The sequence below is a fragment of the Alligator sinensis genome, unplaced genomic scaffold (genome assembly GCF_000455745.1).
Source record: "Alligator sinensis unplaced genomic scaffold, ASM45574v1 scaffold172_1, whole genome shotgun sequence".
NCBI classification, from domain to species: Eukaryota; Metazoa; Chordata; order Crocodylia; family Alligatoridae; genus Alligator; species Alligator sinensis.
In genome coordinates, this window is record NW_005842168.1 from 1,600,139 (window position 1) to 1,615,547 (window position 15,409).

At 46.6% G+C, this 15,409-nt stretch overlaps 1 protein-coding gene across 1 annotated transcript in view; it reads right to left on the minus strand.

Moving 5' to 3' along the window:
• The window catches only part of SSBP3 (single stranded DNA binding protein 3), a 133,453-nt gene that overhangs the window by 40,451 nt on the left and 77,593 nt on the right, over nucleotides 1-15,409 (minus strand). The window contains exon 4 of the mRNA XM_025206654.1: nucleotides 1,488-1,577. Within this exon, the coding sequence (XP_025062439.1) occupies nucleotides 1,488-1,523 (36 nt within the window). The 5' untranslated portion in view covers nucleotides 1,524-1,577. The remainder of the gene's footprint in view (nucleotides 1-1,487; nucleotides 1,578-15,409) is intronic.

Sequence of the window (15,409 nt, forward strand, 5' to 3'; positions counted from 1 at the left end):
GGAAAACCAAGACCCGAATGTCATCTGGGGTCCCTGCATCAGGAGCTCAAGTCCCCTTCCTCTGCCACCAATTGCCCAGCAGAGAATAAAGCCTATGACCTCTGCACCTGCTTTGAACCGTGGGCTCCCTACAAGTCTGCATCAATACATGCAGAGGTGAAGCTATGGAAGGACATCTCCCTGCCCAAGGGAATGAAATTAAAACCCTGAAAACACATTTGTTGCAAGCAAGGAGCAGAACTTGACTTGCTGACAGCTGCTATAGCCTGCAAGATATCATCTCCACTTCTGTTTACTGCACCTATATGGAAGAGGTTTTACTACAAGACGAGCCTGGTTTAGGGCTCCTAATCAAAATCAAACATTCTCATTCTGTCGTAAGCCTCTTCAGGAAATGAGATTTTGTTTTTAAACCAACCTCTTTGCCAAACTCCCATACACGCACACTAATTGCGATACCATGCTCAGGTAGTGCCATAATAAATCACTACCAGTTTATCTAGTTAAGCTGTCTATTGGCCAAGAATTTCTCCTGTATACAAATCACGAACCCAGATGACAAAAGCAACCTGCTAGAACAAATGCTGCTGCCAACCGCTGGGCCCATTTGTTACAAGAACAAGTCGCTTATTCTGAAGTAGTAAAATATATATATATTTTTTTTTTCAGGCACCAAGATGTTATGTAGTTACAACGAGCACATATGCAAAGAGGTTCCAGGAGAAGTTAAAAAACATGTTAAACGTCATACATTTTTGACAACTTCCATTTCAAATGCTCTTTAAAGATCTTCCCATTAGGAAGTCTTGAAGATTATGTTACTGTGTCTAGAATCAGGGCGAAGACAAAACGAAGCTTTTTAAACAGGGAAGAAAATTTGAGAGCTGGTGATAGACAAATTCTGACAAGGTGTCTCCTCGACGTTCGATACATTTTGACCCATTTTGAATCCGCGCCTGCCTGTGGCTAGTGCTTGAGCTAGCAAATGCTTTCAGTGATTGCAGTTGGAAAAAATCAAGTGGTTAACCAGAGGGAAAAGGTTTCAAGAACTCAAATCCAGAATGTTTTGAATTATGCACAAGCCTCTTATGACCGGAGAATAAATGAAGTCCCAACCAACCGAACCACACCCCCCCACCCAAAAAATCCCAACCCTTCATTTTGGAAAAAATATCAATTGCTAAAAAAAAACAAACCCAAAAAAACAAAAAAAAAAACAAACAAACAAAAAGGAATCTCTCTAAGCAAGAGAAGAATTTGACGTGCTTCAGGCAAAAAAGAAAAAAAAAAAGTAGAAAAACAGTCAAAGGTTACAGTTATTTATAATAGATTTTCTAACGAAAACGCTGAGTTAGCCACAGAACGAGAGCAGGGTGAAACGTCCGAGTCTAGCATGGGACCCCGACGGTAACTGCAGCGCTGACATTGAGAATCCATGCACGCACTCATCCACCACCGACAGAGAAGTCAGGAAAGTCCAAACCTACCTGAAAGAAACCCGGAGGGATGGGACCCCCTGGCATTCCATCGTTAGGAGGAATGTTTCCAAGGACTGGACTCGGGGCTGCAGCTGCACTCTGCGAGAGACAAAAAAAGGACAAACACAAATTGGTCCTGTGTCCGATTTAAGGAGGCAACCTCTCCACCCTCCGCCCAGAAGCAATTAGCCCAGGATGGGTCACTAGTGTCACGACCGAGATGAGAGTGCCCGTGTGTAAAAATCATGTTAATCTACATATTTACAGAATACTACATTGAAGCCCATGTCATCAAAACCGGTTTGGAAGTTAGGAACTGTTATTCACAACGTCTCCTAATACATGGCCAGGGAGGTAACCCAATTCAATCATCAGGTAGCAGGTTTAAACTAAAGCAAAGAGACAGACGAGGAAAAACTTTTAACCTTGTGAAACTCACTACTGCCCTTCATATTTGGTGGCAGTATAACCAGTTTCATAAAGGCATTAGATAAAATGACAGAGGTTTGGTCCATCAAGAGCTATTAAAAGCACAACAGCCAGGACATCCCTACCCCTAAGCCAGCTGGTAAATGTGGAGGAGGTATGATAAGGGGAGGCTAACTCTATACTAAGCCTGTTTCTTAGTTTTCCTCTAAATCATCTGCTACTTGTCAGAAGTCAAGACACTGGCTTAGATGGCCCTTTGTTCTGATCCAGCAGGGTAGTTCTTATATTCTTAGATATCAAGTGAAGAGGAGACCAAATGCAACCCTTTAAAAGCTAAAATCTTGGGGCTTAGTTACAGCTACCTAGGCAGGGACAGAACCAAGCCCTCCAACATCCACCCCATGATGATAAGCACGTATTTTAGACATCCAACATCATCATCTTCCACAGCTACAGATATCAGCAGAGCTGCCTCGAGCTTGAGCGGCAGCATCAACATCAGCTCAAATAGGAAGAAAATCAGTAGGGGAACCAATACACGTGCTTCAGTTCCAAGCAAGACCAAATAAAAAACTCTCACCCCAAAGCTGATGCAGCACTCAGCCCTGGGTTTCCAAGTGACCATGTGCGTGCGTGCACACACACACGCGCTCGCTTGTTTGTGCACCAGTATCATCTATGAGGTCACATGCTTCTGGGAACAGAGTTTACATTATCCAAACAGAGCTCAAATTGCAATTAGTTCACAGAGGTGATGGCCCTGTAAAATTTGGGCCTAGTAACTTTTATAAGCAAGGCGCTGTCTGACAAATCCATTGTGGGGAAAAAAACCCAACAACTTGCCTTGGCTTTAATGTGTTGCATTTTGAACACAGACTATTTTAAGTCTTCTTCACGTTTCTGGATTGGCCACTTAAACACAGTGTGTGGTTCTGCCCTCTGAGATGTCCCCTCTCTCCAACTTGCAAGCGTGCCAAAGGCTTTTTGTTTGTGTTTTCTGAACAGCGTCCTGCAAGGACTGCCAAGCTCTAGCTCTACATACAGCCCCTTCCCTCCCGGCCCCTCCAAAAACCCACGTGCTTTTCATTACATTTCTTTTGCTCTGCCTGTATTTCTACAACAGCATGCATCTCCTTGCTGAAAAACAAGGTTCGAGGAGGCTAGCAATTTGGTTCCTTTCCATATGTACAGCAGAGACAGAAAATTACTTGGCTATTTGCGTTTGTTCCTACTTAGTATCACGCCTGCCGCACTATACATGTAAACTGGTGAGCAAGGACGTATCCTCTGGCATGGGGACTGGTCTTGTAGCTGGTCTGATAAAACAGCATTTTTTCTCTTTCATTTCTGCTGGGTGAACTGGCAGATTTGATGACTATGGTAGGTAAAGGAACAGCTGCAAAGCCAGCCAAACAAACATTTGCTTTCAATCTCTGAACTGTTTTGCCTCTCACCTGCGGAAACAAACTACCATCTTAATTTAAATTTGGCAGGTTCTGATTGTGTCAAAAGAACAGCAGCACAAATGGACCTAGCTTGCTATTCAACCTCATTAGCAGCTTGAGCTATAGAAAGGGCCAGAATTAAGTAACTGCTACAAAAACAAAAACAAAAAACAAAAAAAAAAAAACAAAAAAACTCTTAAACAGCACCACTGACAAAATGTCCCTTCTAGGTTGGGGATAATAGTTTTACTGTTAAGGCAACACGAGAGAGGCACCCTCATTTAGCTATAGAAAATGGAGTCTACATTTGCAGCATAATTTAAGAGGACCATGGTAATTGAAGAAAAAAATCCACTAAGAGTCTCAAACAATCATTCATTATTTTTCTGAGATTTTTTACAATAAACTTGTGCATCTGATCTTGCATTGAACGATCACATTTTCACCACTCCTTTAAGCTACCTTCACCATTGAAAGCCCATATGGTTATAAGATACATTACAATCCCCTTTACTCTTGGCTTTAAGCCCATTCCAAGTTATCTCTCCTTCCCATCCAAAACAGTATACTAATGCTATACAAGCTGCGTCTCCAACTGTTTACCGTCATTTTTGTGGTGGCATCATCAATTGAGCAAGCACCTTGGAAGAAGTGTGAGCAGACAAGATAAGCTTGCACATCAAGTCCTGAACTGAAGGGTGAAGCAATGTTTAAGCCAACTTCAGCTAGGAAAAGCCCCCAAGATTCAGAGCTAGAGAACCATTACGTTTTGGGTCAAAAGCAGCCACATAATTGAGGGTGATCTTAGTACATCGATCAATCAAGAGTCTTCCCCCCACCGCCCCGGATCTTCATTCAGCGTCACGACTCGTTTACAATTTAAACAGGGTAAGGGGAGATGATTTATCAGCAGTTTTCAATTATTTATCCAATTTCAGGGTTTTGGTAGAAAGTAAGCATCTCATCAGGCTGCCAGCCTGTATGGCAGGGATTCAGCTCAGGTGCACATGAAACAGCCGGGCTCTTTACACCTTGCTGAGATGAGTCAGTATTGCCAATGCAAAGGGACAGCACAGAGTACTATCAAGCAGCAAGACTGAGAAATAACCTACTGGGCATCGATACAGCATCTTTTGCATAGGGGATCATTACTCTGCAAATAGGTTGGAAAGAAGAGATATTAGCCAGGCTGGGTGGGAAATTCCCAGGTCAGTTTTATGTTCCCCTCGCTTTGCAGCCAGCCAACCCTTCCTCTACTGAGATAGCAGCACACGTTGGGCAAAGTAGTCACAGCTGCTGCATCAATGATGCTCAACCAGGGTGCCTCGGTACCCCTGGGGTGCCATGTGATCCTTTTTAAGGGTGCCATAATATTAGTACCATTAGATATGCAAACTCCTACATACAATTCACAAGCTAAACCCAAAGATCATACATAGGAAACTATAATGTCAACAATGTTTTGCCCTGTTTTGGGCTTTAAGGGTTCTTTGCAATAGAACCACTGCTCAATTATTCTCCACCCCGTCACAAAATGAATGAAAGTTAAGAGCTGGCATTTTCCGAGGGGGGTCTCAAGTCTAAAAGGGTTGAGAACTCCTGCAGGACGTGCTCCAGAATGGTTCTGGGGCTGGCCTGAATGCGGGAGCTGAGATACGAGTGCTACTGCAAAATCATCTTTTATAAAGTGTATCCCCAGCTTTAGATTTTATAGCTAAACAGCTAGAAAATACTTTATTAAAAGCTTCCCAGTGAAGCTCTGTCATTCAGACAGCACACAGCAGCCACCCTTCACCCTGGGGAGACAGCCACAGCAGAAGCCACCGCAACACTGCTCTGCTTACAAAATCCTAAAGCTTCCACCATCACATCCGCTCTCTGGAGGTGCCACCTAGGCTAGCATAGGTCAGCAGCATCTCAGCACCTTTAGGGTGGATGAGATGTTCTCCTAAGGACACACCTAGCATCAGTATTTTTCTTCTGCACCTGCTGGAGTCCTGTCCATTCACAAACATGGGCAGGTGGAGGGTTCCTTCTTAAAATAATATTTGCATTGGAAAAAAGAGTATGGCTGAATGCACAAAACTTGCCAAGCCAGCAAGATCTAGCGAGGACAGATCTGGACAGGGGCTCAGGTCTTGCTCTATTCCTGGCTCTGCCAGAGAGACCACCCCCTATGTTACCTAATAAAATGTCACTACCTCTTCATCAGTTCTCTGTCCCACTCTTGTCCATCTGGTTTATGTAGACTGAGAAGCCCTGCCCCAGAGTTCGCAGAGTGTATTTGTACAGAGAGTAACACAAGGGGCCTCTGACTGTTGGGGTCCCTCACTAGGACAAACCACTCATGACCACCCCAAAAGGTAACACTGCACCAGTGCAGAGCATCTATATTGGCACTTTGCACTGCTGCCGCAGCAGGCTAAACCTCAAACGCATGTGGCTTTTCATTGATCTCAGTTGACTTCCCTTCTCACTTGCCCATCTCCCAGGCCACCTCGTCCCCCCCCAGACATTAGCGGCAGCCAGGTCCAACAGCTCCCACTGCAGCTATGATGAGAGCCAGGCAGCTCACTGCTGTTGTCCCAAGGAGAAAACCTCCCCTACATTCACTGCCATTCAAAGCTCCTGGCGTGCTTCAACCAGGTTGACTCGAGAAGCAAGGCCCAGTGGATTCAGGATTGTATTTAAAGATGAACTGACAGTGGAGAGAGGGAAAAAAAAACTGGGTTTATGCCGTCTTCCCCAATATATAACAAGGCCTGTCCATAAGAGGGGTCTTTTGTTTTGCTGTTTTTGAGATTTGAAGCTCAGGTCTTGCCTGCATGATGGGTGATGGGACTTGCACCGTCATCCTGGTAGTTGATCAAAGAAAGCAAAAGCCATGAGACTGGGGAAATGATCCCACCCTCCCCTGCTTGCTCCAAAGCCTGTGGGTTCGTTACCATCTGTGAGGAAGGCACTGAGGAAGAAAGCCCTTTTTGTTGGGGATCTCGCATCCTGCCAGCCCAAAATAAGGATGGAGAAAGCAACAATTATCAGAGCCTCGGGCCAGACCACGTTTCACACACTTAGTATTTTTCCTTGTAGGAAAAATAAATCCACTCATTTCAGGCTCTCCCCCCCAACCTTGCAAAGTAGCAGAATAGGAAAACTAGCCCAATTTTCTCTCTGTAGTAGGTTCACTTTTAAAAGCTAGACCAACTCAATCCAAAACCATGGAAAACAATCCAGTTTCTCTGCAAAGCAGATGAATCCTCTCTGAGCAAAAACTGGGCTAAGACCTACAGCAGTGCCAACCTACAGCAAGTCCATTTAGGATATGCCTCTCAGACCCAATACTTCACTCCAAAGGGAGCATGCCTTGTAATAAAGCTGCCAAGTGGTATTTTAGAGCATCAAGAAATTTCCAGCACATTGTGATCCCCTGCTGGGGAACGTCCGTAGGGAAGAGAGATCCCAAATCTTCTTGGAATATCACTACTTGCATACCTGGTTCCATGCACGGGGCACTCGGACCCTCCTACAAAATTATCTCATACACCCTGGGAGAACGAGCAGACCCACGACTGAGCATTTGGAAGTGCTGCGTGAAGGACGCGACAGAAGTAGGGCCATAACATTGGGTGCACCTGCACCCTCATGCACACACAGCCTGGTGGGGAGGCTCAAAGGAACAAGGGTCCTCCAGCAGCCCAAGCCATTCTTGCCTCTTTGCTTTGCCTGGTATCGGGTTGAAGCGGGTCAGGGTCCTCTCCCTGGACACTCTCCCCTCAGAAGCATCTGAAGGGTGCGCGTACCAAGACGACAGTTTGTGGTGAAAGCCCCAGACCGGGACTCTGAAGATCAAAATTCAGGTATGGTTTTGCCGCAGACTTCTATGCAACTGTGGGCAAGTCATTTACTGTATCTTCTCAAATACAACGCACCAATCCAACCCCAAATACAACACGTGCCCTGTTTCTGAAAGGCCCCGAGGAGGGCAAACTAATCTTACTTTGTAGAGCACATATAAGTACCAGAGATCTGGGACCACATGCCGGGGCTGGGACTGTCTGACCTTGTGCGCTAGCTTCAGGGCTGTGCACAAAGTCCAGGACCATGCCACAGACCCTGCATGCTGCCCCAAGCCTAAAAGGAAAGAGCAGTAGCACCATTACTTGTCATGGCTCCCACAGCCACAGCAGTTAATGTTGGCATTACTGTGCACCTTGCCCCCAAATTTCCAGCCCTTTTCCTTGCACAAAGCTCACCCCAATTTTCCCACAACTTTTTTTTTTTTGGGGGGGGGGGGGGAAGAGTGCAGATAATGTATAAGACAATACGGTAACCACTGTGCTGCAAAAACAGGTGTGTCCTTCCTCCCACTGCCTTGCCTATTTAGGATATAAACACTTTGCAAAAAAAACCCAACCAACAGCTTATTTAGGTCAGAAGGACACGTGCTACCACAGAGCCAAAAGCTACTGGCTCATTCTTCAAAGGTGCTGTGCAGCCACGATGCCTACGACAAGGCTGAGATGCGTCTGTCAGCGTCCATGGGAGCTGCGACTTCTCAGACTCCAGGTGGAGAAGACAGCAGGCAGCACTGGATGCCATGGGGGAAGTTTTCCCTTTGAAAACTTAGGAGACACAGTACTTCCCCCATGGCTTCCAGTTAGGCAACCCACGAAGAAGAGCGCAACATTCATTTCATGCAGCCGAGTCCGATGGGTGCCTGGGTGATATGCCTAAGACGCTTCCACCTAAGACGGCAACGCGTGGAGATCTTGCTAGATCCGTGGCTCACCCACAGACTGGTTATAAAGACATTAATTTTATTATTTGGTAGCAAAGAGAAGGGGGATAAAGCCTTCCAGAAGACAGGACTGGTTTGGTCACGCCGCAGTAAATGGTAAGGTGCCCAAGGAACAAAAGGGCACAGACTCAGCCCAACATGGAAGGGTTTTGAAACCCCAACTGGATGATAGAAAAAGGCTGAGAGGGCTGATGTATGGTGCCTTGGGTGGGTCATCTCTACATGGAGGAGGGAGGAAGATGCAGAGATGGGACTGTGGGCAGCTGCACAGGTCACTTGGGCAAAGCAGGGATTCATAGATTCACAGATGTTAGGGTCGGAAGGGACCTCAATAGATCATCGAGTCCGACCCCCTGCATAGGCAGGAAAGAGCGCTGGGTCTAGATGACCCCAGCTAGATGCATATCCAACCTCCTCTTGAAGACCCCCAGGGTAGGGGAGACCACCCCCCTTGGGAGCCTGTTCCAGTCCTTGGCCACTCTAACTGTGAAGAAGTTCTTCCTAATGTCCAGTCTAAATCTGCTCTCAATCACACACAAATGCCCTTGGTTGGTGCTGAAAGCAAACCATATGTTAATGGCCAGCAGAGGCCCTATGACCACCTAAGGCTGACCTCTTGCACAGTATTAATATCACCAGTTCAGTCTGTCTTGAACTCAGGATGGCTGCTTGAGCAGAGTCCTATCCTCCAGGATCTGGAATTCAAGAGCTCAGGTGATGGACAGCGCTCCCCCTCCTCAGGTAGGAGAAGCCATTGGAGGCAGAGCGCCAGGTAAAGCAGAAGGGAAGGAGGGAAAGGGACACAGGTGTTGAAAGAAGAAGGTGGGGACCCCAAACCAATGTGAGATCCCAGGACCGGCGCCTGATTCCAACTAGGCTCCTCTTCTTTTTTGCATTAGTCTCTAGCCTCCTGAAAAGCTACTGACCCCCACCCTTCTCCCCAAGTGTACTACAACTAGATCTGCTCTAATTGGACATACAACAGGTCTTCCTACCGTCATGCGTGCCAGGCACAGGCTGTGATGGGTACAGCAGGTAAACGGTGTGATTTATCCAATGCGAGATTAGGAAGTCTGCTGTACTGCGACGTTCATTATCAGATTATACACACATGCTGTTTTTATTTGTCTAGTTATGTTAAAAGCTCTTTGCCAACCTCAATAAACACACAGTATTAGGCAAATCACATCTTGTTACATGCATGTTGACAGTCACTTCTGGGTGGTAAAACCTCGTTGGCCACAATACGTTATTCATATCCACTGCTGCAGCTTGAACCCTTCATAAGCAAGAACACTTAACACTTGCAGAGCCTTGCAACCGCAGGCTCTGAAGCTCCTTACAAAGGTGGAAACCTGCTTATAAATAAGGACCCAGAGCCAAGAGAAGAGCCTCCTTGATCAGAGAGAGATGGTGGCAGTCAGAACGAGAGTTCAGGTCTTCTAAAAAAAAAAAATCACTTGCTGCAATCCCTAGCAAACGTATGATTTAGAGGGAGGATTGGGACTAGCTGGCTCTTTCTGGGACGCCCACATGGGTGAGGGAGTGTGGGTGCAGGGGATTCCTGCTACATTAGATGAAGATTTCAGGAGTCCAGGCATGGGAAGAGGTTGACCACCACTTCCCCACCAAATCTGCTGATGTAGCCCACATGCAAAAGTTACTGGTTTGCATGTCACTACTACTTCAGTCCAGAAGCAATATGCAATTCATGCTGTAGTTACTGTGCATCATGCACTTCCAAGAAACTCTACCATTACAGGAACAGTTCTGTCACAGAACCACTCGGCATGCAATCTGGACTTGGACAAACTGGATGCAATCTGATTTGCACTGTATCAAATAGGGTAGATTCATTCTGTGCTGGAACCATGCACGTATGGAACAATTTCTAATTTTTAATTTAAAAAAATGGAAGCAGCAACTAGAATGATTTAAAAAAGAAAAAAAAAAAAAATCAAGTTCTGCTTCCAAACCTAGACATTCAGTTAACACACTAACTTGGTACGCCAGCAGATGCCGTCTAAGCCTTTAAATCGCACACTAATTGCACTAATTGAGCTAACAGTCTCTGTTTCGTCTCCCTACCCTGAGTCAACCAGCATCTTCTGGTACTGCTGTAGAGATCCAAGCTGTTGGCTTTAGTGTTATTTTGTCAGCCATTAAACGATTCATCAGAGTCATTAATTGATTTATTACTGCTGCCTGCAAGTATAGCTTTGCAAATAAAGAATGATGTAGGTCAGAACGCAATAGAAATTGGACAAAATAACACAGCCAGGAGCTGGATGCTTAAATTATCTGTAGGAGTCCACTCATGCAGACCCCCTGACACCAGGTTACAAAAAAAAAAAAAAAAAAAAAAAGAGATGACGTGCCATTTGGCTCTGTTGCCAGAAACCCTGCTAACTGGAACAGCATATCAGCAGGGGGAAGCTCTGGTACTAAACACCCAGTCTTCCAGTGCATGAGGAAGCCATTCAGGCTGTCACCACTGCCAAAAACTAATGATCATGCACTCCTGTAATGCAGTCCTCTGAAACTGCCAGCAGACCTGGAAACCCAACAGAAAGGATGTGACAATAACAGAAGTGTTTGAGGTATGGGATACCCAGACTGGGCTCCAGCCAGAGTGAAATATTCAATGAAACGGCTGCCTGACAGTCCATGAGCTCAGAGAGAGGTGCATTTCTGTAGCATTTTTCCACTCCACTTATTTGCTGCCAAGACCAAGGACAGCAGATTTACAAGTGGCACGCTGAAATAACCAACCGCCTCCACCCCCTTAGAGAAAAGGACCCGTCCACCCTCTCCCCTATGCTCATTGGAGGAGAATCTGCCCTAGCTGAGATGCATGAGCAGCATTGCAACTGCAATCAGACATTTGTAAATCTTAGCTCCCGAGTACATTAGCTACCAATGGCATCCGTGTACCAGGCTTGCACATTGCCTCCTTTGTGTATGCATGCCAGAAGCAGCCTGTACAGTGTATGGGGCTAGCATCGGCTCTGGAGTTGCAGCTGTAAGTGCCAGGTGGCACAGATCATGCCCAAAAGTGTAGCAAGCAGAGAGGCAAAAAAAGGTTTCTCCCATCAAGGAACGTGATCACATCCCATGTACGAAATGCATGTGCATTAATGGAACAGAACGAAGCCACGACCGTTTTTAAAAGTCTTGGTTCATTTTTCAGTCCAAACATACCCAACTCATGGAGAGTTTAAAAATACCTGTGAATCATTTTTTAATATGAAATCTATGTTACTCAACTACACCAATCTCACTCAGCTTCAAAATGAAGAATAATAATAATAATAATAATAATAATAAAAATAACTGGACTAAGTTCTGGCCTATGCAACTTGGAGCACTGCCTCCATCGTAACGTGCCCGTCCTTCCCCCAGCTCCGAGTATTTGGGTGAAGGCTCTGGAGTGTGTCATGCCAGCAGAAAGCAGTGATGTAATCTCCGCAGGAATAGTTATTCTGCTCTTTTATCTCACACCTCGCTAGTGGAGCAATTTACACATACGCAGACAGGACCCACTGCGTGGAAGACAAACAGCAATTCACTTTCCAAGTCCAGATTAGCTATGAAAACAATTTGCCTCTGCCTGTACGGAAGCCCTGCGTGCTGGAAGCTGTCCAGCAAAGGAGGTCCGTCCATCACCCGAGTGCTGCCCCCCGCCCCTCCCAAACGAGACGGAGACTTCCTGCACGCGAGCTGCAGCTTGACACTCGGTACGGTGCTTTACCCGCGCACGAGGAAGCCAGAGCTCATTTGCAACGGGGACCCGAGGTATTACCAGGGAAGAAAGGCCATTCGGTTGCACGGCTCAGGGTAGCGGCACAGTCCTGCCCTTCAACCAGAGGGGCTGGAAAGGCCGTGAGCTGCTAGGCACTACTAACGGCCTGGGCAGCTTGCTCTTCAAACTGAAGGAAGAGACCGTCTCTTCTTTATCAGCCATCTCTCTCTCCAGCACTATCAGCTCCTGCCAGCACCAAGTAGACCATAAGCACAAATCCAAATCCGCGTCTGCAACAGATTCTTGCTTTAAGGTTTCAGAGCCAACGAGTCTGCTGCACGGGGTACCGCGCACACAGCATTTAGCATGCCAGGCACATGCCCTGGGCAGGGTTTAAGCAGCCCTATGTAAACCCATGGGGTAGATTTTTAAGGGTGGCTACATTCAGGGGACTTTGTTTAAAAACAAACCACCAAAGGCAGCCCCCTCCCCAGTCTGTGATCCAACATCATCTCCTTTTCTAATGTGTTATGTTCACAAGATGGTTCCTCACCCCCAAGCCACCTGCTTTGCAAGCTCAGCCTGGGATCTGAGAGTCAATTTGTCCATCTTCTCAGGCATTGCTCCTAGGGATACAGGTTTTCCGGGCCAAATTCTGCCCGTTTTCACCCGTGGAGCACCCCAACCCTTCCCCTGCCTTTGCCAAGAGGAATGACTGACTGATCAGAAGTGCCAGCGTCCCACTCCCCTGCTTGTCTGCAGCGGGTCTAAGAGCAAAAAATAGGAGAAAAGCGTATTTGTCACTGAAGCCGGCAGAGAGGCGCGTACACACAGGTAACAGATTTGTTGAACAACAGTCGCGTTTTTCCAGACTCGCCATTTAGAGCAGATATACACTATGCTGAGGCATTTAGCTGACTAACAATTACTCAAATGACAATATGTTGGGGGGGGGGGGGGGGGGTTTTTTGGCTTTTTTAAAATCAGATCCAACATCCAAGTCTCCACATTAAAAAGGGAAAAAAAAAAAAAAAAAAAAAAGATAGTTTCAAGTACAGGAGTCAATAATTAAATCAAGCAGATCTCAGAGTCCAATTGTGATTCAGTAGTCGTCATACAGGGGCAGCATGAGCTGCCGTATGGTGGTGCATGTTGTGCGTGGTGTTTAAGGCAGGGGAGAAGGGAGCAAAAGGAAAGCACCCGGGTTGAGCGCGTTAAAATGTTAGTTCCTTTGTCAAACGGCTCTCCCCTGAAACCGCGCAGTGCCGGTGGGCTTGTCTCTATGGGAATTTAGCATGTAGTGAGCGGGGACGTGCACTAGCAGCACACGAGCAACCTGGGTAGAGGCTCCACGTGTGCAGAGGGCCTCTGTGAAAATGGAGCAAGATGCTTTGCCCTTAGCAAACACCGAGAGCATGCAGGGAGAGCATCAGTGTGGAGTCGCTAGTGCTAAGCCTAGTCACGCCCCTGCTTACTGCATGCTAATTCCCGCAGGAAAGCGAGCTGCACTGAATAAGGAAGGGAACAGAAAGACTGGCTGTACAGTCGAGGTGTCTGACTGGCAGTCGAGAAGTTCGGGGTCTAGTCCAGGCCCTCTTGGACTTCCCGTGTGACCCTGGGTGAGCCGTTTAATCTCTTCGCGCCCCTATTCTCATCTGTGAAATGGCACTGGTGTCACTTGTGCACCTTTCTCAAAGAGGTAGCAATGCAACGCAACCGTGATTGTCAGAAAGGAAGTCACACAATTGAAAAAAACAACTACATACCAATCACCCCAAAACAAAACACTCCCACAGTCTTGCATTTCTGAGTCCTGTGAACGCAACGATCCGTTAATCTGGCAACAAAAATAAGCACCCCAGATACTCTATTGAACAGCCTGGAGCCACTTCAAGTTGCTTCACTATGACTTCCCAATGCATATATCAAAGGTAAGGTATTTGCTCATTATTTCGATAATGCATTAACATCTTCACTTTCATTACCTCCATCTAGCCAGGGGACAGCTTATGTAAGGGACTGCCAAGGAGACATCCCATACTGGAGCAACACTAGAAGAAGGTTATACAGCAGGACTTCTTTACCCAGCAGTTCCCTTTCTGTATCTGATGGCAATGTGGGATTGTCCTCTTTTAGACAAGAGGAACTGACTTCCCGCCATCTGCTTTCACAGTCCAGCTCCAGCAAGTAGAACCACAAGGTTCCCGGCAGCCGGCAAGCATACCGCTTTTGCTCTCATACAAATGACTGTCACCCTCTCTTCTACTTGGTTCCTGCTATTAATCCCTTGTGCACATTTCTGCAGGAAGACAGACCTGCAGTTCTGTCACAAGACCTCCTAGTTTGTGGCCAATTCCTTGCAACTATCGCATCCAGTTCAGTTAATTAAAAAGGGTTTGTTTCCATCATGCAAAGAATGAAAAAGAAAAAATAAAATAAAATCAGAAAGTAGCAGCGGTATTTAATTGACTATCTAATTCCACTGGATCCCTTCCCTATACGTTCTGTGCGCTGCAGGTTGCAAATCAGAAACGTGCATAATTGCACTAAGATTTGTCCCTGTTCTCCATCCAAGCAATAAACAAATCCCATCGCTTCTCGAACCACATCTCAAATCCACCCACTTCCCTTTTATCCTGATGGTTGATTCACATGCCCACAACCTGACTATCACCTCCGGGCTGGTCTAGGGATTCTCTCTGAACTGTTCCAGCTCATCCAAAGCTTCCTCTGGCTTGCTGTTTTTCACACAGCCGTTCCCCTTTGAATCCTGTACCACCTCCCCGCAGTGCCACCATTACAGTACAGCTGAGTCCTGGTTTTCCAAGTGCCCATATGCCTACCGTGCCCGGCTGGCTGTATTTTTCCTTCTCTAGCAAAGCCAGAATTGAGCTTTCTTTGGTTCCCCATCCGACAATGCCCCCCGACATGTGCAAGATGTTCCCCCAAACAAGTTTGCCAAGCCGTGCCCTCGCTCTAACCTCTCCGAGAAGCTCAATTTTGCGGTCTCAGAGATAAGAGGTGGAACGAAAACCTAATGGGATGGAATCATCGATGTCAAACGCAAGCCTCATCTGTCATGCCACATCTGCATGCAGAGAGAGTTCTGCAGGACACAGACTCAGCTGTTTCCCCCTCTTGAGCCGACTTCCAGGAGGTCGAAGCCATCCTGTGATACACAGGGCACCGCATTTCATGGAAACCATATTTTGCTTAGCCTCAGATGTGTGTGAAAGATGCTGACAGACAGCAGCCAAAGAAAACCCCAAACCCTTAATCTAGCCACAGATTAGTCACATCTCAGGATGCAGCAGCACAATCTCTCTCCCCCTCCCCAAATGCATCTCAACCCTATTCTGGAAGGACTGCCCTCAAGGGACGAGGAGGGTTTGCTCTTTATGCTCGTTTAACCCTTGACCTGCCAGCTGAGCTCGCTAACTAGTGTCTGTGCGGTGGCAATGATGTTTGAGGTAGACTCAAAATGGGTAAGGACCAGAAGAAAAGTCATCCCATGCAG